General features: G+C 56.9%; 2 protein-coding genes and 1 non-coding gene across 3 annotated transcripts in view; 2 read left to right on the top strand and 1 right to left on the bottom strand.

Moving 5' to 3' along the window:
• LOC142068369 (uncharacterized) overlaps positions 1-19,925 on the top strand; it is a 295,529-nt gene that overhangs the window by 128,674 nt on the left and 146,930 nt on the right.
• TRNAS-GCU (transfer RNA serine (anticodon GCU)) lies at positions 2,613-2,694 on the top strand. Its single transcript has one exon. It is a non-coding gene; the product is annotated as a tRNA-Ser (tRNA).
• Positions 6,278-12,694, bottom strand: LOC142070328 (zinc finger protein 251-like). The gene is made up of 4 exons (XM_075124017.1): positions 12,620-12,694; positions 10,344-10,470; positions 7,461-7,574; positions 6,278-7,143 (listed from the first exon to the last, which is right to left on the bottom strand). The coding sequence occupies exons 1-4, from the start codon at positions 12,632-12,634 to the stop codon at positions 6,569-6,571; spliced, it is 831 nt and encodes a 276-aa protein (XP_074980118.1). The 5' UTR covers positions 12,635-12,694; the 3' UTR covers positions 6,278-6,568.

Raw genomic sequence — 19,925 nt, 5'->3', positions numbered from 1 at the left:
CATATTTTCAAATTGTATTTTTAGGGACAGCTGTAAAGTAGCTTAACTTAAAATTTGTGTGAGAGCTGTTGGGCTACGTACGGGTTAACAGAGGAGGGCAGGTAGGGTGTCACCCCTTGCCCGCTCCTGCAGCTTGTTGAGGATAGCTAAGCGATGCAGCTGCAAAAGCAATGTGGTGGTCTAAAGGAAACCCTTCCTGTGAAGAAGAGTTATCTCCCCCTCCCTTCCTTTCCCAGCTACATAAACCAGCTCGGGGTCATGGCCCCATCCCTGTGAACGGCCGATCAAGGGAATCTGTGGCTGCAATTACTGCAAAGACATGTGTCTTCAAAAATGTCTGTACGATATGCTTAATGCCGTAAACATAGAAGACCAGGGTTGGAAGGGACCTCAGGAGGTTATCTAGTCCAACCCCCTGCTCAAAGCCCAATCCCCAATTTTTGCCCCAGATCCCTAAATGGCCCCCTCAAGGATTGAACTCACAACCCTGGGTTTAGCTCAAACCACCGAGCTATCCCTCCCCCTAATAGGGGCTCATAGAATCCTATTCGGCTTATAGCTATGAATATTCATTATATGGGCATTCATATCACCCAAGAAGGGTTTGGGGAGTGTTGTAGTGAATATAAATATTTACATATTAAGTTAACTAAAAAAGTGTCATGCAATTAACTCAGGGCTTACTGGGTCGAGGGGAACAAGAACCGCAATAAAGAAGCCAGTTTACTCAATCCGCCTCTGGTCCCCCTGCTCTTCTTCTAACAGAAGTAAATGCAGTGGGATATTAATACCAATGTTGGAGTGAACGGGGAGTGAGTCACGTACAGGATTGTGATCGGTAAACAAGTGCCAAAATAATTAGAAAACTAAATTCCCTTTCTCAATAAAAGAGAAAAAACCTTAGCTGCATATTGTTAGAATTCAGTAAAATAAATGTGATTTTTAGTGGAGTGAAAAACAATTTAAGAAGATTTTATTTAACTCTGCTAAAGACAGCGTACGACGTAGCAAACCTGTGTTTCTGAGATCTGCGTTAAAGCTCCAGACCTGATACTTCAAGGTTTGGGATTGGGAATATCTTGCTGTATAAGCTCCTGATTGCTCTAAATCAGGGGTTCTCAAATTGGGGGTCAGGACCCCTCAGGGGGTCGCGAGGTTATTACATGGGGGGTCGTGAGCTGTCAGCCTCCACCCCAAACCCGGATTTGCCTCCAGCATTCGCAATGGTGTTAAATAAATTAAGAAGTGTTTTTAGTTTATAAGGGGTGGGTCGCACTCAGAGGCTTGCTGTGTGAAAGGGGTCACCAGTACAAAAGTTTGAGAACCACTGCTCTAAATTTACATAGAAGTTTAAAATGTGGCTTTAACTGGAGTTTGTATATATATATCTTTTTCTTTCTTTATCTTGGAATTAGATATAGGGCTCCTATCCACTAATTCCTAAATTGTAACTTCCGTTACTTGGGGTGTGGCTCATTCCCACCCCAGAGCGAAGTCCGTTATACTGACGTACCCGGGAGCGTTGACAAGGTCTTGGTCAGTGTATAACAAAAGAGACCTTTTCATAAACGGGAAAGGGAACGACGCATTAGTTTGGGAAAATGCGACAGTCACATTCAAAAGCTTGCAACCGTAGGCAAAAACCCCACCCCACAGGGCATTGGGCAGTGTCCTTTGCCTCAGTTTCCCACCTGGCAGTGGGAAAGTCTGACACACAAACGCCCATTTAACACACCTCACCCCTGTCCCTCCATGGCACCCCACTCGCAATTGGCTGTACTTGGTCCGTGCAGACCCAGCGTTCAGAGGTGTGTTCGCAGGGCTTCACCTCCCACCTCAGAAGTCTCTGGGGTTGCTGTGCAGACCTGCCGTGCTCTGAGGATCCCCTGCTTAACCCAGGTGTTCAGTGATTTCAGCTCTTCGCGATTGCCCTGGGCAGCCGGGAACCTCACTGCCAGTACATCCGCTGCCTTGGCTTTCCTCGCACCCCTGTCCTGACGCCAGGTCTGGGACAGAACCCCGAGAGGCGCGTGCCAGGAATTCCGCTCTGCTAATCACTGAACAGAAACAAACTCTCCCTGGAGGGTAATTAGCTTTGCCTTCAGACACTGAACAGGGAAAGGTCAGAGCATATCTTCAGGCACAAGCCACCTCAGCAAACAGAAACACCTGTCATCCCCCCCTCTTTTCCCTGGCATTTAGCATCCCTCTCCCCCTGTTCAGCGAGTCAGGCTCAGTTTAGGGCGACCCCCTCAATCAGCTGTCTGCACTCCAGTAAAAGACAGAACCTCACCCCCCCTAGCCCCTCCATCAGGGCAGGGTAAGTAATCTCTGCCGCCCTTTACTCATGCAATAAGGATAACAACATCTCAGTGATTTGTAACCCAGCACCAGACAAAACTAGCTATTTTGGCAAAGCAGCTCCACTGTGCTGCGTAGCTGCGGGTCTGTGCAAACTCGGTCTGTTCCTGACGTCTTTCCCCCAGCTCCTCACTAGGTGGGAGAGGGGGAGCTCATTCAGACCCTGCGCCCACTAACATATTTAAAACTCCTCATTGGCCCTATTGCAGCCGGACTGAGATTTCTCCTTCTGTCCATTACTGGGCCACTCGGATGAGGTGGCTGAGTGGTTAAGGCGATGGACTGCTAATCCATTGTGCTCTGCACGCGTGGGTTCGAATCCCATCCTCGTCGGATGCATTTCGCCTTCTCTCTTCCTTTACAAGCAACCCTCTTCCCCCTTTGGTGCAGTTACAGACCAACCCATGTTTCTTCCCGCACATGAAAACCTTCCCAAGGTGTCAGACTGGCCTGCTGGATCCCTGCTTTAAGTAAAACCCACCAAAATATGAGATTTCTAAAAGACTTCTGTATTTCTTAGTTTTTATCTCAAAAGGTAACATCCTCATAATCTCCCCCCAACACCTGGGACCTCCCCCAATTATTAAAATGCCCCAGGCCTGTGGGTTGGGACTGAGGGGCAGTTTGCAGAGGAGGGGGGCTGTGGGTTGGGACTGAGGGGCACTGGGAATAGGAAGGCCCTGGGTTGAGGCTGAAAAGCATCCTGGTTTGGGGGTCCAGGTTGTGGGGAGTAAGGAGTTGAAGCAGTCGGTTCCCTTCAGTGCCTTTAGGTCAGCGAGACACCCGTACTGGTCCCAGTATGACCCCCCTCCCCCATACAGTCCCAGCAGGACCCCCCCATACCGGTCCGGCACTGGTCGCAGTGCATACGGCAGAACTGGTCCCTGTCCTGGAACCAGCATGCATGTCTTATTGGGACCATGCATGTCTTATTGGGACCGTTTCTGGGGTATGTTCTGGGACCGGCCCTGGGGCTAGTATGTGCGTCTTAGTGGGAGCAGTCCTGGGGCCTGTGTCACGGAGTTACAGGTTTACGAGCTCGGGGACTGCTCTGTCTGAGGCTTTGCCAGGACTCAGTGTGACGAAGTGGGACTGTTCTTAATGTTTCCTCTGAATAGTGTGGGGGTGCCTCAGTTTCCCCATGGCAGTTCTTAAGTATCTAGGGGGTGGGGTAAGGGTGTATGATCATTGCAGAGCCCTAGAGGGCAGGTGTGTGCAGGGGTCTGGACACAGAGAATGGCCGACACCCTGTTTCCTGGCAACTGATGGCCTGGGCCCTCCCCCCCTGCAAGGTGAGAGCTGAAGGGCTGGAGAACAAAGGAATCAGGTGACCACCTGGCCCGGGAAAGGAACAAAGCCCAGAGGAGGAGGGGCTGGAGGGGGTTTTCAGTTTGGGGCTGGCTGGGACATGGAGTGAAGTGCAGACGTGGTTGTCTGGCTCACTGCCCCCCAAAATGGACCCAGCTGAGGGGTCCCGTTCTCTGCACCTGCAAGCTCTGTTTTAGACCATGTTCCTGTCGTCTAATAAACCTTCTGTTTTACTGGCTGGTTGAGAGTCACGTCTGACTGCGGAGTTGGGGGGCAGGACCCTCTGGCTTCCCCAGGAGCCCCGCCTGGGCGGACTCGCTGTGGGAAGCGCACGGAGGGGCAGAGGATGCTGAATGCTCCGAGGTCAGACCCAGGAAGGTGGAAGCTGTGTGAGCTGTGTGTCCTGCAGACAGGCTGCTCACAGGAAGGCGACTGCCCCAGAGTCCTGACTGGCTTCATGGGGAGCAGTTCCAGAGCATCGCCCAGGGACTCCGTGACACTCAGGTGCACCGTGACTTCCCCTCCGGCCACGCTGTCACCGGGGCAAGGAGCCTGCTCGGCCTTGGCTTCTCCTGGGTTTGACCTTGGAGCAATCATCAGTCCACCCCTGTTCACCCCGTAAGCTCCACACTGCGAGTCCACCAGGAAGGGACAGCCGGGGAGGCCCTGCACCCCACTTCACAGTCAGACCTGACTCTCAGCCAGCATTGCAAAACAGAAGGTGTATTCGTCGACGGGAACACAGCATAGGACAGATCTTGCCAGCACAGAAATCAGGAACTTTCAGCAAAGTCCATCTTGGCGGGCAGGGGGTGCAGAGCCCCAGCCCTGCCCCCCGAGTCCCCAAACCCCAGACTGAACCAGTTCCAGCTGCCTGGCCTCAGCCACGCTGTTGCCCCTCCTCCTTCCTTTGTCTGTTTCCCAGGTCGGCAGGTCACCTGCTCTGCATTAACACCTGGCAGGGGAGATACTATGATCATGAAGAAAAAAGAACGGGGAGGACTTGTGGCACCTTAGAGACTAACACATGTATTTGAGCATAAGCTTTCGTGGGATAAAACCCACTTCATCAGATGCATGCAGTGGAAAATACAAGTAGGAAGATTATATATATACACACAGAGAACATGAAACAATGGGGGTCTCTTAACAATGGGGGTCTCTTAACGAGAGTGATCAGTTAAGGTGGGCTATTATCAGCAGGAGAAAAAAAAACCTTTTATAGTGATAATCAGGAGGGCCCATTTCCAACAGTTGACAAGAAGGTGTGAGTAACAGTAGGGGGGAAAATAAACAGGGGGAAATAGTTTTACTTTGTGTAATGACCCATCCACTCCCAGGCTTTATTCAAGCCTAATTTGATGGTGTCCAGTTTGCAAATTAATTCCAGTTCAGCAGTTTCTTGTTGGAGTCTGGTTTTGAAGTTTTTTTGTTGAAGAATTGCCACTTTTAGGTCTGTAATAGCTCACCTTAACTGATCACTCTCATTAGAGTGGGTATGGCAACACCCATTGTTTCATGTTCTCTGTGTATATCAAATCTTCCGACTGTATTTTCCACTGCATGCATCTGATGAAGTGGATTTTAGCCCTCGAAAGCTTATGCTCAAATAAATTGGTTAGTCTCTAAGGTGACACAAGTCCTCCTGTTCTTTTTACTGATACAGACTAACACGGCTGCTACTCTGAAACCTAGGATCATCAAGGTGGTTTTCCCAGGGTGAGGTTCATCCATTGCACAGTGGCTTCCCCTGCGATTTCCCCAAATGCAGGAAACTCGACTGCATAATTAACACCACTGGCTGATTCTTGCAGAGGTTGAGGCCTGGCCACCAGTTGCCAGGCTACAGAGCATTGGCCGGTCTCTGTCCCAGGCAGCTAGTCACACCCTGCCCTCTAGGGGTCGCTGCAATGATCACACACTCTTACCCCGCCACCCAAATACATAGGGGAAACTGAGGCACATATACACAGTAGTCAGAGAAAACATTCAGAACATTCCCACTTTGTCATATCTCTCCCCGCCTTTGAGACCAAACTGAGTGGGGTCACTTAACCGGTGACCTGGGGAAGGTCAGGACCCCCCGTCTCTCTGACAAAGCATCAGCTAGAACATTGGCCCTCCCCTTAACATGGACCACCTCCCTCTCGTAATCCCGGAGGACCAGACTCCATCTCAGCAGCTTGGCACTGGCCCCTTTCATTTGGTGCAACCACATCAGAGGCAAGTGGTCCACGTACACAGTAAAGAGCCGCCCAAATAGATCTGGCTGCACTTGTTAAAGAGCCCACCCCATGGCCAGACAGTCCTTCTCTCTGTCTCAGTACGGCTCCCCCGTGGTGGCAGAGGCTGTGAGCCCGGCTGGACCGGTTTACTACCTCGTTCTCCTCATTTAACTGTTTGACGACCTTAAAGGGCCCGTCCCAGGCCGCTTGTAGCTTATTCTTCCCAGAGGAGAATTAGGGGTTTGTGGGGCCCTGGGCCAGAGCAAGTGGGGGCCTTTCCCCACCCCTTCTGCCTGCAGTCCCCCCTCTTTCCATCCCCCAGTGCTCCTGCCAGGGAAATGGAGTTGGGGCCCAGGGGCTTGCCCTGCCCCATCCCCACCCACCCGGATCTCCTGCGTCTTGCAGAGGAGGTGGCCTGGCCATCAGCTGCCAGGCTACAGAGCGTTGGCCGGTCTCTGTCCCAGGCCGCCAGTCACTCCTGCCCTCTAGGGGTCGCTGCCATGATCATACACTCTTACCCCGCCACCCAAACACTTGAGTGACGCAGAGGGGAAACTGAGGCACGCGCACAGTAGTCTGAGAAAACATTAAGAACATTCCCACTGTGTCACAGTACGTACTGGGAGAAGCACTGGGACCAGTATTGGGGTCTAACTGTTACCAGTATGGGGGTCTTACCAGGACCAGTAGAGGGGTCTGACTGGGACCAGCACGGGGACCAGCACGGGGACCAGCACTGGGGTATATACTGGGACCAGTATGTGACTAATAACGTTGGAGTTCTGGCTGAAGCTTCTCTTGCACTCACAGCAGTCGGAGGGCCTCTTCCGCGTGTGGATTATTTTATGTCTAACGAGGTGTGGGCGCCGCGTGAAGGTTTTCCCGCACGCACGGCACTGATAGGGTCGCTCTCTGGTGCGGATTTTCTGATGTCTAATGAAGGTCGAACGGCTACGGACGTTTTTCCCACCCTCAGCGCCGGTGTTTTTTCTCTCTCCGGTGAGGATTCTGGGCTGGCCTGTGGTTCCCTTGAGGTCTTTGTGAGTTGCCCGACAATTAACGGATTTACCCGCCTTCTCCCCTGGCTGCTGCCTCGCTGGCCTGTGCTGACTCCCACGAGATTTTCCTTGCTCAAGACGTCTGGACACACGCCCTTTGGCTCGTTGCAATACCATCCTGTGCGGTTCCCCTTGCTCCGCGTCCATCTGCTGAAGAGTCTGCTCCCCGTTCTCACTCACCATCCCACCACCTGCTGGGATAGAGAGAGAAACCTCAGGAACTGGAACGGACAACCCACGTAAGTGTTGGGGAGATGGAAACAATCAGGAACTGAATTCCCCAAACTTTCCCCCATAGGGGAGAGAAAAGGGATCAATTCTGCTCCCACGTCCTATCCAAACACTCAGGAGGACAGGGAGGGAGCTACTGCCAGGTGTCAGTCAGGATGGGCAGGAAGCCATGAGCAATATCTGCCCTGAGGATACGGCACATGCTGGGGAAAATCCTGAACTGAGCGAGATCACAAGGTCTTTGTAGGGAATCGCAGATGGTTTAATTGTTCCTCACCTGGGCAGGCACCTCTCAGGATCCTTTGGTTTTCTGAGTCCTGTATATCTAGGACCCAGGGCTCTTCCCCTTGTTCCAGCTGGGAGATCACATCAGGTTTGGAAACTGGAAACCCTGCTCGGGGGAAAGAAAACAAGGGACATCAGGTGAATTCATGGGACACTTGCGAGAAAAAATATTGTTTTAACCCCAGGCCATTTTAAGGCAGTGAAAAACCAGGCCCAGCTCCCAAGTTACACAAAGGTGCTGGACACTCTGCCTTTGGGGGATTTAAGCATCCCCATCTCTCCTGTGACCACACAGGGCCAGACACTCATCCAACTCCTAAAACACAGCAAAGCTAATTCCATGTCCCAGGCAGTGATGACTCCAGATTGTGGGTAGGTCCCCCCTAGAAATGCTTTTTTCTGACATAGAGAGGACCAGAGACTAGGAGAGCTGGCAGAGGTGAGCATTGGCTGGTGGGGTTCAGCACAGTGAGGAAGAAGAGGGAGCGCAGAGGCCCCAGAATGCCGTATGTCAGAGATATTGTATGTCAGGAAAGCTCATTTTGAGGAAATAGGGACTCTAGTAAGTCAGGGGTAATGGAAGGGAGTATATGAATACCCCTCAGTGTGTGGATAACTCCAGTGAATTAGATTCTATATTTTAGGAGCAACAGACCCTGATTCCTCTGGAAAGGAGAAAGCGAGAAAGAAGAATCAGGCCCTGCGGCTTCAGGAGGGACCGACTCAGAGATGCCAGGAATCTGCCGGGAAGACAGACTGTGGCTGCTGCAGATGGAGAGGGGGTGAAGTGAGACCCTTTCAGTCCCCAGAAGTTTCCCTACCAACCGAGGACATCACTAGAAAGCACACGTGTGTGGCAGGGATGGAGCGTATGGTCTTTGCGAGGAACACGAGCTTTCAGCAAAGGTGCCTGGGCCACAGGGTGCAGGGAAGAGATGTGGCCCCGAGCCGTAGAGCGAGGAGAAGAGAATATAACATTTGAAAAAGGTACGTACACCAAAGTGAACCTGGACTGTCGTAAGAAGGGGCTGCAGGCTCTCTATCAATATGGCCTGGGCAGGGATTCTGTGTTTATGGTCTGGGATCCCCCATAGCTCCACATCCCCCAAACCTCACCTCCCCTATGTCCCACTGACCCCCGCCACAAACTTCCCAGGTCTCCCTTCGTCCAATTTCCCCAACCCCCCACCGAGACAGAGTTGGAGCTGCACTGTAATGTTGGTGAATGCTGTGTGTTGACCTGGATAGTAGCATATTAGTGGTGTGAATAATTCGGTTTAGGAAAACTAGCAGAAAGGGAAGGCGAATGGCTCACGCTGAGACACACCGGGGTGGTCCCTTGTTAAGCGACAGTGCCCGGAAAGACCTGGAAGGAGACAGACGTGTAGCTATGATACCAGGTCCCCTTCTCCCTACCAATCTCCGCCCTCCCACCTCCTGAGACTCCTTGTGTTCCTTCCTTCCTTCCCGTTACCCACAGCCCTGCCAACTCATGACCCAAACCTCCCTCTGCCAGGCCGCCCAGGCCCAGTGCCCAGACTCTTCCCATTATTACTGACTGTCAACTTCTCTGACGGTAGCTCCTTGTAGTCCCAGCTGTGGATCAGGGCCCCAGGGTGCCGGACATTTTACAAACACAGATCCCTGCCCGCAAAGGCTGACAATCTGAGAACGAGACGAGGGATAGGTGGGTACGGACAGACGAGGGAGTGCAAGGAAACACCGGGACGATTCATAGAAGATCAGGGTTGGAAGGGACCTCAGGAGGTCATCTAGTCCAACCCCCTGCTCAAAGCAGGACCGATCCCCAATTAAATCATCCCAGCCAGGGCTTTGTCAAGCCTGACCTTAAAAACTTCTAAGGAAGGAGATTCTACCACCTCCCTAGGTAACGCATTCCAGTGTTTCACCACCCTCCGAGTGAAAAAGTTTTTCCTAATATCCATCCTCGTTGATCACCATGACGGGCAGTGGTCTTGGCACGCCAATAGTCTAGCCATTGTTATGTTTTTGTGGGCATCATGGAGAAGAAGAGTGTTAAGGAGGGATGGGAAGGAGGAGACCGAGGTCGTCTGTGGGATGTGCATGGGCAGCTCCCCCCGAAGCACAAGGAGCGACATGGGAGAAGGCACGAAGGGAACTGTTCGAAAAGGGAACGAGGGGGTGATGGAGGCTGGCGTCACGGGCTGTTCGGAGGTGGGAGTCAGAACAAGAGAGGACAGGTCAGGTGGGGACAGGCTGTGAGACGAGCAGCTTCTTTGCTGTGCCAGACCCTCAGAGAGCCAGTGGAGGGATTCAAAGAGAGGGCTCTGTGCTGGACCGATAGGGCGTTTCTCTTCGGACTGCCCCCGTTGGGGTAGGTAAGGGTTCAGTAAACAGCTGGGTACCTGGTATTAGGGAGTAAGGCATCCGCACAGACACGGACCATTGATAGCTACAGAGCCACCCTGCCTCCGGTCACGGCTGCCCGTGGCGGTCCCACCTGGGGCCCGCTCAGCCGTCTGGTGGGACACGAGCGAGGGGTCTCCAGGGCTCAGGGAGGGCTGGTGAAGGAATGGCTCAGAGGGAAGGTGAAGGGAGGGGAACATTTTGCACGTCTGTGGTGGTGCGTGTGGAACAGGCTCAGTGTCAGAGCGACGGCAGCTTCCGTTCCCCACGCCAGACGCGAGCCCGGGCGTGAGACTTTGTGCTATTCCGCTCCTGGGCTCTGTTCCCAGTGCTGTGGGGCAGGGCAGGGCACAGGGCTGGGGCGTGTGTCCCTGGCATGTTGGGGCGTTGCTGAGACAGGGCAGAGTTAAGGTTACACTGTGGGGGTGACGTGAACCTTAACTCCTCATTTCCGCCTTCCAAGAACTGCGGGGACGGGAATCCTTACCCAGCGAGGTCACATTCTCGTAGTTCTCCTGCATGACGTCTCTGTAGAGGGCTCTCTGAGCGGGGTCCAGCAGAGCCCCCTCTTCCCTGGTGAAATACACAGCCACCTCCTCGAAGGTCACCGGCCCCTGAAAGAGCAAGAGCCCCCCGCTCAGGACCTGCTGCCCCACTCACAGCCCCACTAGTCACCGGGGAGCAGGGCCAACTCAATGCAAACTCTGGGAGGCTCACAGTCAGCAGGGTCCCACCCCCAGCCTGCTCAGAGCAGCCAGGAGGCATCGGGGTGAGGGGAGAAAGAGAGAGACCCTCACCCCCCCCCAGCAGAGAGAGGGAAACAGGCTGTGACAAAGTGGGGGTTTATTCACCTGGTTATGTTGCATGAGAGTCTTACTGTCCTATACTAACACTCTGCGTTCCTCAGTTTCCCTTGTGTACTGCACCAACACGTCGGTGGTGGGAATCGGGTGTGTGGTTTTTGCTGAGGCCCTCGGGGCCGGTGGTGAGTTTGCCCAGCTGTCTGCATGTAGGTGATGGCCGGTGCCCTTCGTAACCTGAGCCCCAGGACAGGGATGTGACCAGGTGACACCTTTTGCCCCGGGAGGTGAGACAAAGAGAAGGAGGGGGGCATGAGGGGGGTGTCGGAGATCGGGTCGCGGGAAGCGGGCAATCTGCGTGGGGGGACTGGAAGAGGGGGAGTCCAGGGCATCTGGCCCAGGACTCCCAAGATGGACTTGGCTGAAAGTCACTGATTTCTGTGCTAACAAGCTCTGTTCTACGCTGTGTTCCTGTCGTCTAATAAACCTCTGTTTTCCCGGCTGGCTGAGAGTCCCGTCTGACTGCGGAGTTGGGGGGCAGGACCCTCTGGCTTCCCCAGGACCCCACCTGGGCGGACTGGCTGGGGCAAGCGCACGGAGGGGCAGGGGAGGCTGAATGCTCCGAGGTCAGACCCAGGAAGGTGGAGCCGGGTGAGCTTCTTGCCCTGAAGACAGGCTGCTCACAGAGAGGAGGCTCCCCCAGAGTCCTGGCAGGCTCCGGGAGGGTGTTCGGGTGCGGGAGGAGCTCAGGGCTGGCGTTGGGGTTGGGGTGTGGGAGGGGGTATGGGGTGCAGGCTCCAGGAGGAAGTTTGGGTGTGGGAGGAGGTTCTGAGCTCGGGCAGGGGGTTGGGGTGCAGGAGGGGATGCGGGCTCCAAGAAGGAGTTCGGGTGTGGGAGGGGGCTCCAGGCTGGGGCACAGGGGAGCGGGCTCTGGGTGGCACTCACCTCAGGGGGCTCCCTCGGTTCCTAGGCGGAGGCGCAGCCAGGTGGCTCTGCACAGTGCGCACTGCCTCCACCCACAGGCGGTTCCCGGCCAATGGGAACTGCGGAGCCGGCGCACGGGGCGGGGTCAGCGCGTGAAGCCTCCCTGGCCACCTCTGCCCCTCAGAGCCACAGGGACATGTCTCTGCTTCCGGGAGCTGCGCGGAGCCAGGTAGGGAGCCTACCAGCCCCGCCAACCTGACTAACGGCCCCGTCAGAGCCGCCTGGGTCTCTTTTCGACCAGACGTTCGGGTCGAAAACAGGACACCTGGCAACCCTACCGGGTTGTACAGCTTTTCTGGGGAAACTCCCCCCTTCCTCCCAGCCAGCCTGAGTTAGCCCTCCAGCTCCCTGAGCTGTGTCTTCAAGCCAGGGGGTCAGGGTTTGGGGGTTTTTCTGTGGACAGACTTGCCACGTGCTCCCCTGCGTGAGTCGCTCGAGCTGTCGGCCAAGTTGCTAACCGTAGTCACTGGCCGTCAAGGCTCCTCGGGAGTCCGCCGGCCCACGGGACTCTTGCATTTTGCATTTGCTGCGTCAGGACACATGGCTGGAGACATTCGTGGGTATTATCGGGCGTGGGCAGCAGTGACCCTGACTATAGGGTTTTACCCGGTTACGTGCTATTTACCTCCTGGTTAATAAAACTGCGTTAAATACACAGGGACTCCTCTACACTCTGGCTGGCGGCTCCAGCACTGGGGAGCTGGTAATTTTTCCCAAACTTCTCTGCGGCGGGGGGGGGGTGGTGTTTGTGTTGTTTCCTGTCGCACAAATTTGGGAACTTCCACCCCCAAACCTCATGGGTCTGTTCCTGGAATCACGGGCCCGGGTGAAACAAGCCCTTGCAGGTGGGTCACACCCTGGCCCCCTCCTTTTATCCACCCTGGCTGTTTTCTGCCCTCTCCCACCTCCAGACCAAACTCCCCACAAGTTCCTCCCTCCTGGGGAGTTTCTGCTCCTCTCTCTCGACCAGGATCCCTACCTGAGCGGGCTCCATGGCCCCTGTTTCCGCTCCCTGTCGCCGGGGAGGCTGGGACCAGCCGGAGCAAGCCCTGGCCAGGGCTCGGCAGCCTGGGAGGGGGAAAGGGGAGGCAGTCAGAGCAGGGTTGAGTTCACGTCACAGCAGAGGTTCCCCCAGGGGCTTTTCCCTGCAGACAAACCTTGTAGCTGGGGCCAGGCTGAGAAAACGCTTGGTCCCGTTTCTATTACACGGCCCCGGCCCCCTCCCAGCAGCACGAAACTGAGGGAGATTTTGAAACTCTCCCAGTGACACAGACTCTGACCCAAAGGGCAGAAGAGAGCAGAACCGCAGGAGTCATTTGGGGGGATTCCCCAGGCCTGGCCCCGCCCTACCGACCACCCCATCCGAGGCTTAATTTGCCCCCGGGGTTGCCAGGGCCGAGTGAGTCTGCCGTGAAAAGTGATCCTTGTATGTTGGTTAATATCACTTTTCACCGCCTCCCAGCCAGCTAACAAGTCGGCTGCTGTGAGAAGTGACATTAACCGACGGACGAATCTCACTTTTCACAGACGCAGGCTGACTAGCTAGCCAGAGTAAAAAAAAAAAAAATTTAACCAAAAAATCAAAAGAAACAACAAAAAAAGACAAGAACAAACAGAGCCCCTTATCGGCATTTCTCGTCTGCTTAGGTCCACTAAAGAATAGAGACCACTATATGTTATTATTTATTATTGAGTCTACAAAAAAGACCCAGCCCAAATAAATTGCTATGATTTGGACATGGGCACGTGCGTATTTATTTGGTTCTTTCCCCCCCTCTAAAGTTAATTAAGGATTTTCAGGAAAAATTGCCAGGCAAGAATTGGTGGCCGCATTCTGTGGCCACCAAAACATTTGTGGTGCGAATCCCTGGAGGGTGACCAGATGCCCCATTTTGGCCCCGGATGTCTCGACTTTTTTTTTTTTTTTTTTTTGGCAAAAGTAGGCATTTGGGCAAACAGGACAGATGCCAACTTTTGCCCAAAAGAGCCTTGGGGGAAGGGTGAGCAGCGGGGGTTCAGGGGGGCTCGGGCCAGTTCCGCACGGAGGGGGAGGGGAAGCATGCCAGGGCCACTGGGCATGGGCCCCATGGGCACGTGTGCTAATCCACCCCCGTTTTGGAGCTATGCCCAGAGGAGCGGGCCTTTGCCTGCTTATCACCTGTTCCAGGCGGCCGAGATCAAAGGCCCCGGCTGAGTCTAGAAAAGACTGACCTGTTTGCGGCCGCTCTGGTTATGAGCTAAGGCTGTTCTCAGCTGGTAACCACAAACCTTGGTGGGGTTTGAAGGGCTGACTCCTGCCAGGCCCTGGGGGAGCCTTGGGTGTGTTGGCGGGGAGAGGAGCTCTGGGAAGCTTTTTAGCAGGCCTGTAGGTTCTTTTATTGTTTAAATATGTTCTCTCTGTAATGTTTTCCCCTTAAGAATAAGTGTTTGCTCAGAAAGCTTTGTGTGGCATCATATAACTGCAGGCCGTGGTGCTGTTCACAGCAGCTGGAGAAAAGGCCGGGTACACAGGCTGGCCTGTTCGGGTAGTCTGGCTTGCTGGGAATATCACTGTATAGGCAGGGAGCTGTGCGGCCAGGAAACACCCCGTCCGGAGGGAGAAAGCAGCGGGTCTCTGCCCAAGCGAGGTGACTGCGAGGAGCCAGAAGCCTAAGCGTGGGCCAGGAGGGGGAACACAGGGGCAGTTCCCTGAGCTGTGACACAGATTCGATATTAGTACCTGCACCCCCTGCCAGCCATTCACACAGGCAGAGGGAGCCCTGCGCGATGCTTTCACCGGAGGATGGAGGGCACGGAGGAGCCACAACAGTTAAAAAACTTCCAGCCCTGTCCCTGACCAATAATGGCCACTGACCCACCTCAGAGGTGGCTGCATCTCAGGGCTGGAGGAAGGAACCCTTCGTGGAGACCATTTGTTATGGGGTTTGGGGATACTCTGGTCAGAGTCACTGAGCCATAGTCACAGGGTTTAAGGCCAGAAGGGACCCCCTGGTCTTCTGGCCTGACCTCCTGTATATCACACACCACCAGCACCAACCAGCATCGCACACTAAACCCAACAACTGACCTGAGACCAAAGTCTCAGAGCCCACAGGAGCCTAAACTATTCTGCGCTGCAGGGAGAAGTGAGGGGGGACTGCGGGCTGCTGACGGCCCCTGGCACGGCAGGGAAATGAGTGAGTGAGATACACCCCGTTAATCGTGGTGAGTGACCCACACGCGGCAGAGCAAGGGCAGACCCCCCTCCTTGGTCACTGCCAGTCTGATGCGGGGGGAAATTCCCTCCAGACCCCACACACCGCGATCGGTTGGACCCTGGGCACGTGAGCAAGAACCAGCCAGCCAAGCACCCGCGAGAGGGAATGTTTGGTGCCACCCCAGAGCCCCGACCCCACCCCACCCCATGTCCCGTCTCCAGCCATGGCCGTCTCCCACACTTCGGAGGAAGGAGACAAAAAGCCCAGATCTATCTGGGCAGGGAGGCAATCCCTTCTTCACACCTGCAGGGCCCGGCTGAAGCCCTGAAGTTGGAGTTTTGGGGAACGTAACACCCCCGTCACACAATGCAACTCCGAAATCTGTCCAGCTCTCACTTAGAAGTAGTTACTTGGTCTGCCGCCCTGCCCCAAGGGGAGTGACCCCCTCAGCCTGCCCCATCGGGGGGGAAAGGAAAGGGTCCAGCCAGCTGTCCCGTTAGCAGCTGGGAGACACTGATCCCCCAAATATGGTGAGGCCTCTGGTTTTGAGGTCTACTAAATATAGGACAAGTCACTCTAATCAGCCACCATTTAAATGGAGATAAAAGGGGACATAAACGAGAGGGCAAAGCCGATCACTAGGGAATCCAGCCCCCGGCCACCTCCCCTGTGGAGAACGACTCAGGGGGGCAGATTTCCTCCCGAAAGGGGAAAGTGTGGTCATTAAAGAACAAGGGGGGGGGAACAACTCCAAACCTGGGCGGATTTTATCTGACCTTTGATCATTACACCGAAAATAGCAAAACCTGCGCTTTGGGATCAGTGGTTTCTAATGAAAGGAAAAGGTGGAAACTAAGGAATTTTGCATCAATTTTCACAAATGAGAGAGGAAACTGGGACAGTGTCAGGGATTTTATATCAATAGTCGACAATCAGTGGAGGTAAAACGTGAGCTAATGGATTATCAATCTTTTACAAAGAGAAAGAGAGGGGAACATTACCAAGGACTCTGTGTCAATATTCAATAATCTGAGGAAAGGGGCCAAATGCAAAAGGTTTCATATTAACGTTTTACAATTAGAAAGAAAACCGGGGGGAGGGGGGGGGAGATCCACGTGTATTTTATAGCCCTATGTGACAGAGAGAAATGGGGGAAGACGTGGGGAGAATTTTATCAATATTGGAGAGAGAAACAGCAAAACCGTTCCCCTCCTTGTCAAATTCAGAGGTGATTTCATCACCACCCCCCCTTCCTGCTGCTTTGGGAACCCTTCTCTTCTCCTCTCCTTGCAATTTCCTGACTCGGTGGAGACGGTTTCAATCTACCGCATTTCACTCTGTCTCTTCCCTCCCTTTCTTCTTGCACCCCCCCTTCCCTCCCGGACACCGTCAGACCCCCAGAGGGGAAACCCCAGCAGGGACGGGTCTGCCCACCAGCCCCACAAACACCCCCCCCACACACACACACACACACACACGCCCTATGGGATGATTTAGCTGGGGATTGGTCCTGCTTTGAGCAGGGGTCTTGGACTAGATGCCTCCCTTCCAACCCTGATCTTCTAGGCGTCGATGAGAGCCACCAATTCCCGCGCTTTCCCCGAGGTCTCTCCATCAGCTGGGGGGGCTCGTCCCAGCCAGAGAAATTCCCCACCCCGGCTGGGCCCAGGGGAAGTCCCCCCCCAGCTCGGACGGGGTGGGGACGCAGCAGGGGCTTGGCCATTACCCCAGGACGTGCCCAGGGTCTGATCTCTGTTCTCCGGATCCCTGCCTCCCCCTCCCCGCAGCCCCCCGCTCTCAGCTTGTGGGCCCCCCCATACCTACGCCGAGGCCAGCTGCACTGGGGCAGGGGCTTTCTCCGCTGGGTCTCAGCAGCCGGGCCCAGGCCGGTCTCTGCGAAGGGTGAGCTCCCCGGGGGGGGCGGGGGGGGGAATGAGTCACTTCCTCGCACAAGCTCATGTCCTGGTTGCTGACTCCCCCCTTGCCCAGAGAGCACAAGATCCCCTCTCCCCACAGCCCCCCCACAGTCACACACCCCGACTCAGGCCCCCGCCCCCCCCCATCAGATTTCAGATTTGGGAGGGGGTTAACTTTAATGGTGATTCCAGGGGCTCCTTAAGCTTAAACACTTCGGTCGTTCTTCCAGATAATAGGGGAGGGGGTCAACCAAAAATTATAACTCAAAGGAGGGGGCTCAGCTCAAAAACGTGCAAAACCACTCAGGGGGCAAGGAGGGGGGTAGCTGGGGGCTGGCGGCGGGTGGGGGGGTGGCTCAGGGGGCAGGAAGGGGGGGTGGCTCAGGGGGCAGGGTGCGGGTGGGGGGTGGCTCAGGGGGCAGGGTGGGGGGTAGCTGGGGCTGGGTGCGGGTGGGGGGGTAGCTCAGGGGGCAGGGAGGGGGGTAGCTGGGGCTGGGTGCGGGTGGGGGGGTGGCTCAGGGGGCAAGGAGGGGGGTAGCTGGGGGCTGGGGGCGGGTGGGGGGGTGGCTCAGGGGGCAGGGAGGGGGGTAGCTGGGGGCTGGGTGCGGGTGGGGGGGTGGCTCAGGGGGCAGGGAGGGGGGTAGCTGGGGCTGGGTGCGGGTGGGGGGGTGGCTCAGGGGGCAAGGAGGGGGGTAGCTGGGGCTGGGTGCGGGTGGGGGGGTGGCTCAGGGGGCAAGGAGGGGGGTAGCTGGGGCTGGGTGCGGGTGGGGGGGTGGCTCAGGGGGCAGGGAGGGGGGTAGCTCAGGGGGCTGGGTGCGGGTGGGGGGGTGGCTCAGGGGGCAGGGAGGGGGGTAGCTCAGGGGGCTGGGTGCGGGTGGGGGGGGTGGCTCAGGGGGCAGGGAGGGGGGTAGCTCAGGGGGCAGGGTGTGGGTGGGGGGTGGCTCAGGGGGCAGGGAGGGGGGTAGCTCAGGGGGCAGGGTGTGGGTGGGGGGGTGGCTCAGGGGGCAGGGAGGGGGGTAGCTGGGGCAGGGTGCGGGTGGGGGGGTGGCTCAGGGGGCAGGGAGGGGGGTAGCTCAGGGGGCTGGATGCGGGTGGGGGGTGGCTCAGGGGGCAGGGTGCGTGCGGGGGGGTGGCTCAGGGGGCAGGGTGCGGGTGGGGGGTAGCTCAGGGGGCAGGGTGCGTGCGGGGGGGTGGCTCAGGGGGCAGGGAGGGGGGTAGCTCAGGGGGCTGGGTGCGGGTGGGGGGTGGCTCAGGGGGCAGGGTGCGTGCGGGGGGGTGGCTCAGGGGGCAGGGTGCGGGTGGGGGGTGGCTCAGGGGGCAGGGTGCGTGCGGGGGGGTGGCTCAGGGGGCTGGGTGGGGGTGGGGGGTAGCTCAGGGGGCAGGGTGCGTGCGGGGGGGTGGCTCAGGGGGCAGGGAAGGGGGTAGCTCAGGGGGTTGGGTGCGGGTGGGGGGTGGCTCAGGGGGCAGGGTGTGGGTGGGGGGGTGGCTCAGGGGGCAGGGAGGGGGGTAGCTCAGGGGGCTGGATGCGGGTGGGGGGTGGCTCAGGGGGCAGGGTGCGTGCGGGGGGGTGGCTCAGGGGGCAGGGTGCGGGTGGGGGGTGGCTCAGGGGGCAGGGTGCGTGCGGGGGGGTGGCTCAGGGGGCTGGGTGGGGGTGGGGGGTAGCTCAGGGGGCAGGGTGCGGGTGGGGGGTAGCTCAGGGGGCAGGGTGCGGGTGGGGGGTAGCTCAGGGGGCTGGGTGCGGGTGGGGGGTGGCTCAGGGGGCAGGGTGCGGGCGGGGGGGTGGCTCAGGGGGCTGGGTGCGGGTGGGGGGTGGCTCAGGGGGCAGGGTGCGGGCGGGGGGGTGGCTCAGGGGGCTGGGTGGGGGTGTCAGGATAACCAGGGCGGCCCATTTCCAGCCGTTGAGAAGAAGGCGCGAGGAACAGTGCAGGGGGGAAATTAGCTGGGGGGGGGAGAGTTTTACTTTGTATCATGCCCCCCCCCCGTTACTCACACCTTCTCGTCCACGGTTGGAAATGGGCCGCCCTGGTTTTGCTGACGATGGCCCCCCCAGCTGATCACTCTGGTTCCAGGTTTCCTGTTCTCTGGGGGAATATAAGTCTCCCCCCGCACTCGCCACGCCGTGCATCCCAGGACGCTTAGACTCCCGAGAGCTCACGCTCAGATAAACGGGTGTCTCTAAGGTGCCGCAAGGGCTCCTCGCTCCTGTCACGGAGCGTGGGGGAGCCCCGGCCCTGCACCCCTCTTCCTGGGATCCACCGAGGCTCTCAGCCAGCCAGTAAAGCGGAAGGTTTATTGGACGACAGGAACACCGTCCCCAACAGAGCTTGTGGGTACGACCAGGACCCCTCAATCACGTCCTTCTGGGGGAGCAGGGAGCTTAGACCCCAGCCCTGGGGTTCCCTGTGTTCCTCCCCCCAGCCTCCAAACTGCCAACTAAACTCACCCCGCAGGTTCCCTGCTGCAGCCTCCGTCCACATTCCCGGGCAGAGGTGTCACCTCCCCGTCCCCCTCCTGGCTCAGGGGACAGGCTCTCAGGTCTCCCACCCCCTCGTGAACACTCCCCCCTCCCTGCTGAGTCACATCATCACATCTCTCCCCCCTTCGAGACTGAACTGAGCGGGGTCACGCTGACCAGTGACCTGGGGAAGTTCGGGGCCCCCTCTCCGGGACAGCGCGTCCGCTATCAGGTTGGCACTTCCCTTCACGTGGACCACGTCCATGTCGTCATCCTGCAGGAGCAGGCTCCACCTCAGGAGCTTGGCGTTGGCTCCTTTCATCGGGTGCAGCCAGGTCAGGGGAGAGTGGTCGGTGTAGACGGTGAAGTGTCGCCCGAAGAGATGGGGCTCTAGTTTCTTGAGGGCCCACACCATGGCCAGGCACTCCTTCTCGATGGCCGCGTAGTGTTGCTCCCGGGGTAGCAACTTCTTGCTCAGGTACACAATGGGGTGTCTCTCCCCCTTTTCATCCTCCTGCATTAACACTGCCCCCAGTCCCGTGTCGGAGGCGTCAGTGAATACCACAAAGGGCTTGTCAAAGTCTGGGTTTGCCAGAACTGGGCCACTGACCAGAGCCTCCTTCAGCGCCCGGAAAGCCTCCTGGCACTGCTCAGTCCAGACCACCTTGTCTGGCTTCCCCTTCTTGCATAGCTCAGTGATGGGGGTGGCTATGGCGC

The sequence above is a fragment of the Caretta caretta genome, chromosome 28 (assembly GCF_965140235.1).
Source record: "Caretta caretta isolate rCarCar2 chromosome 28, rCarCar1.hap1, whole genome shotgun sequence".
In the NCBI taxonomy this organism is placed as follows: domain Eukaryota; kingdom Metazoa; phylum Chordata; order Testudines; family Cheloniidae; genus Caretta; species Caretta caretta.
This window is presented reverse-complemented; position numbering and strand designations above follow the sequence as displayed.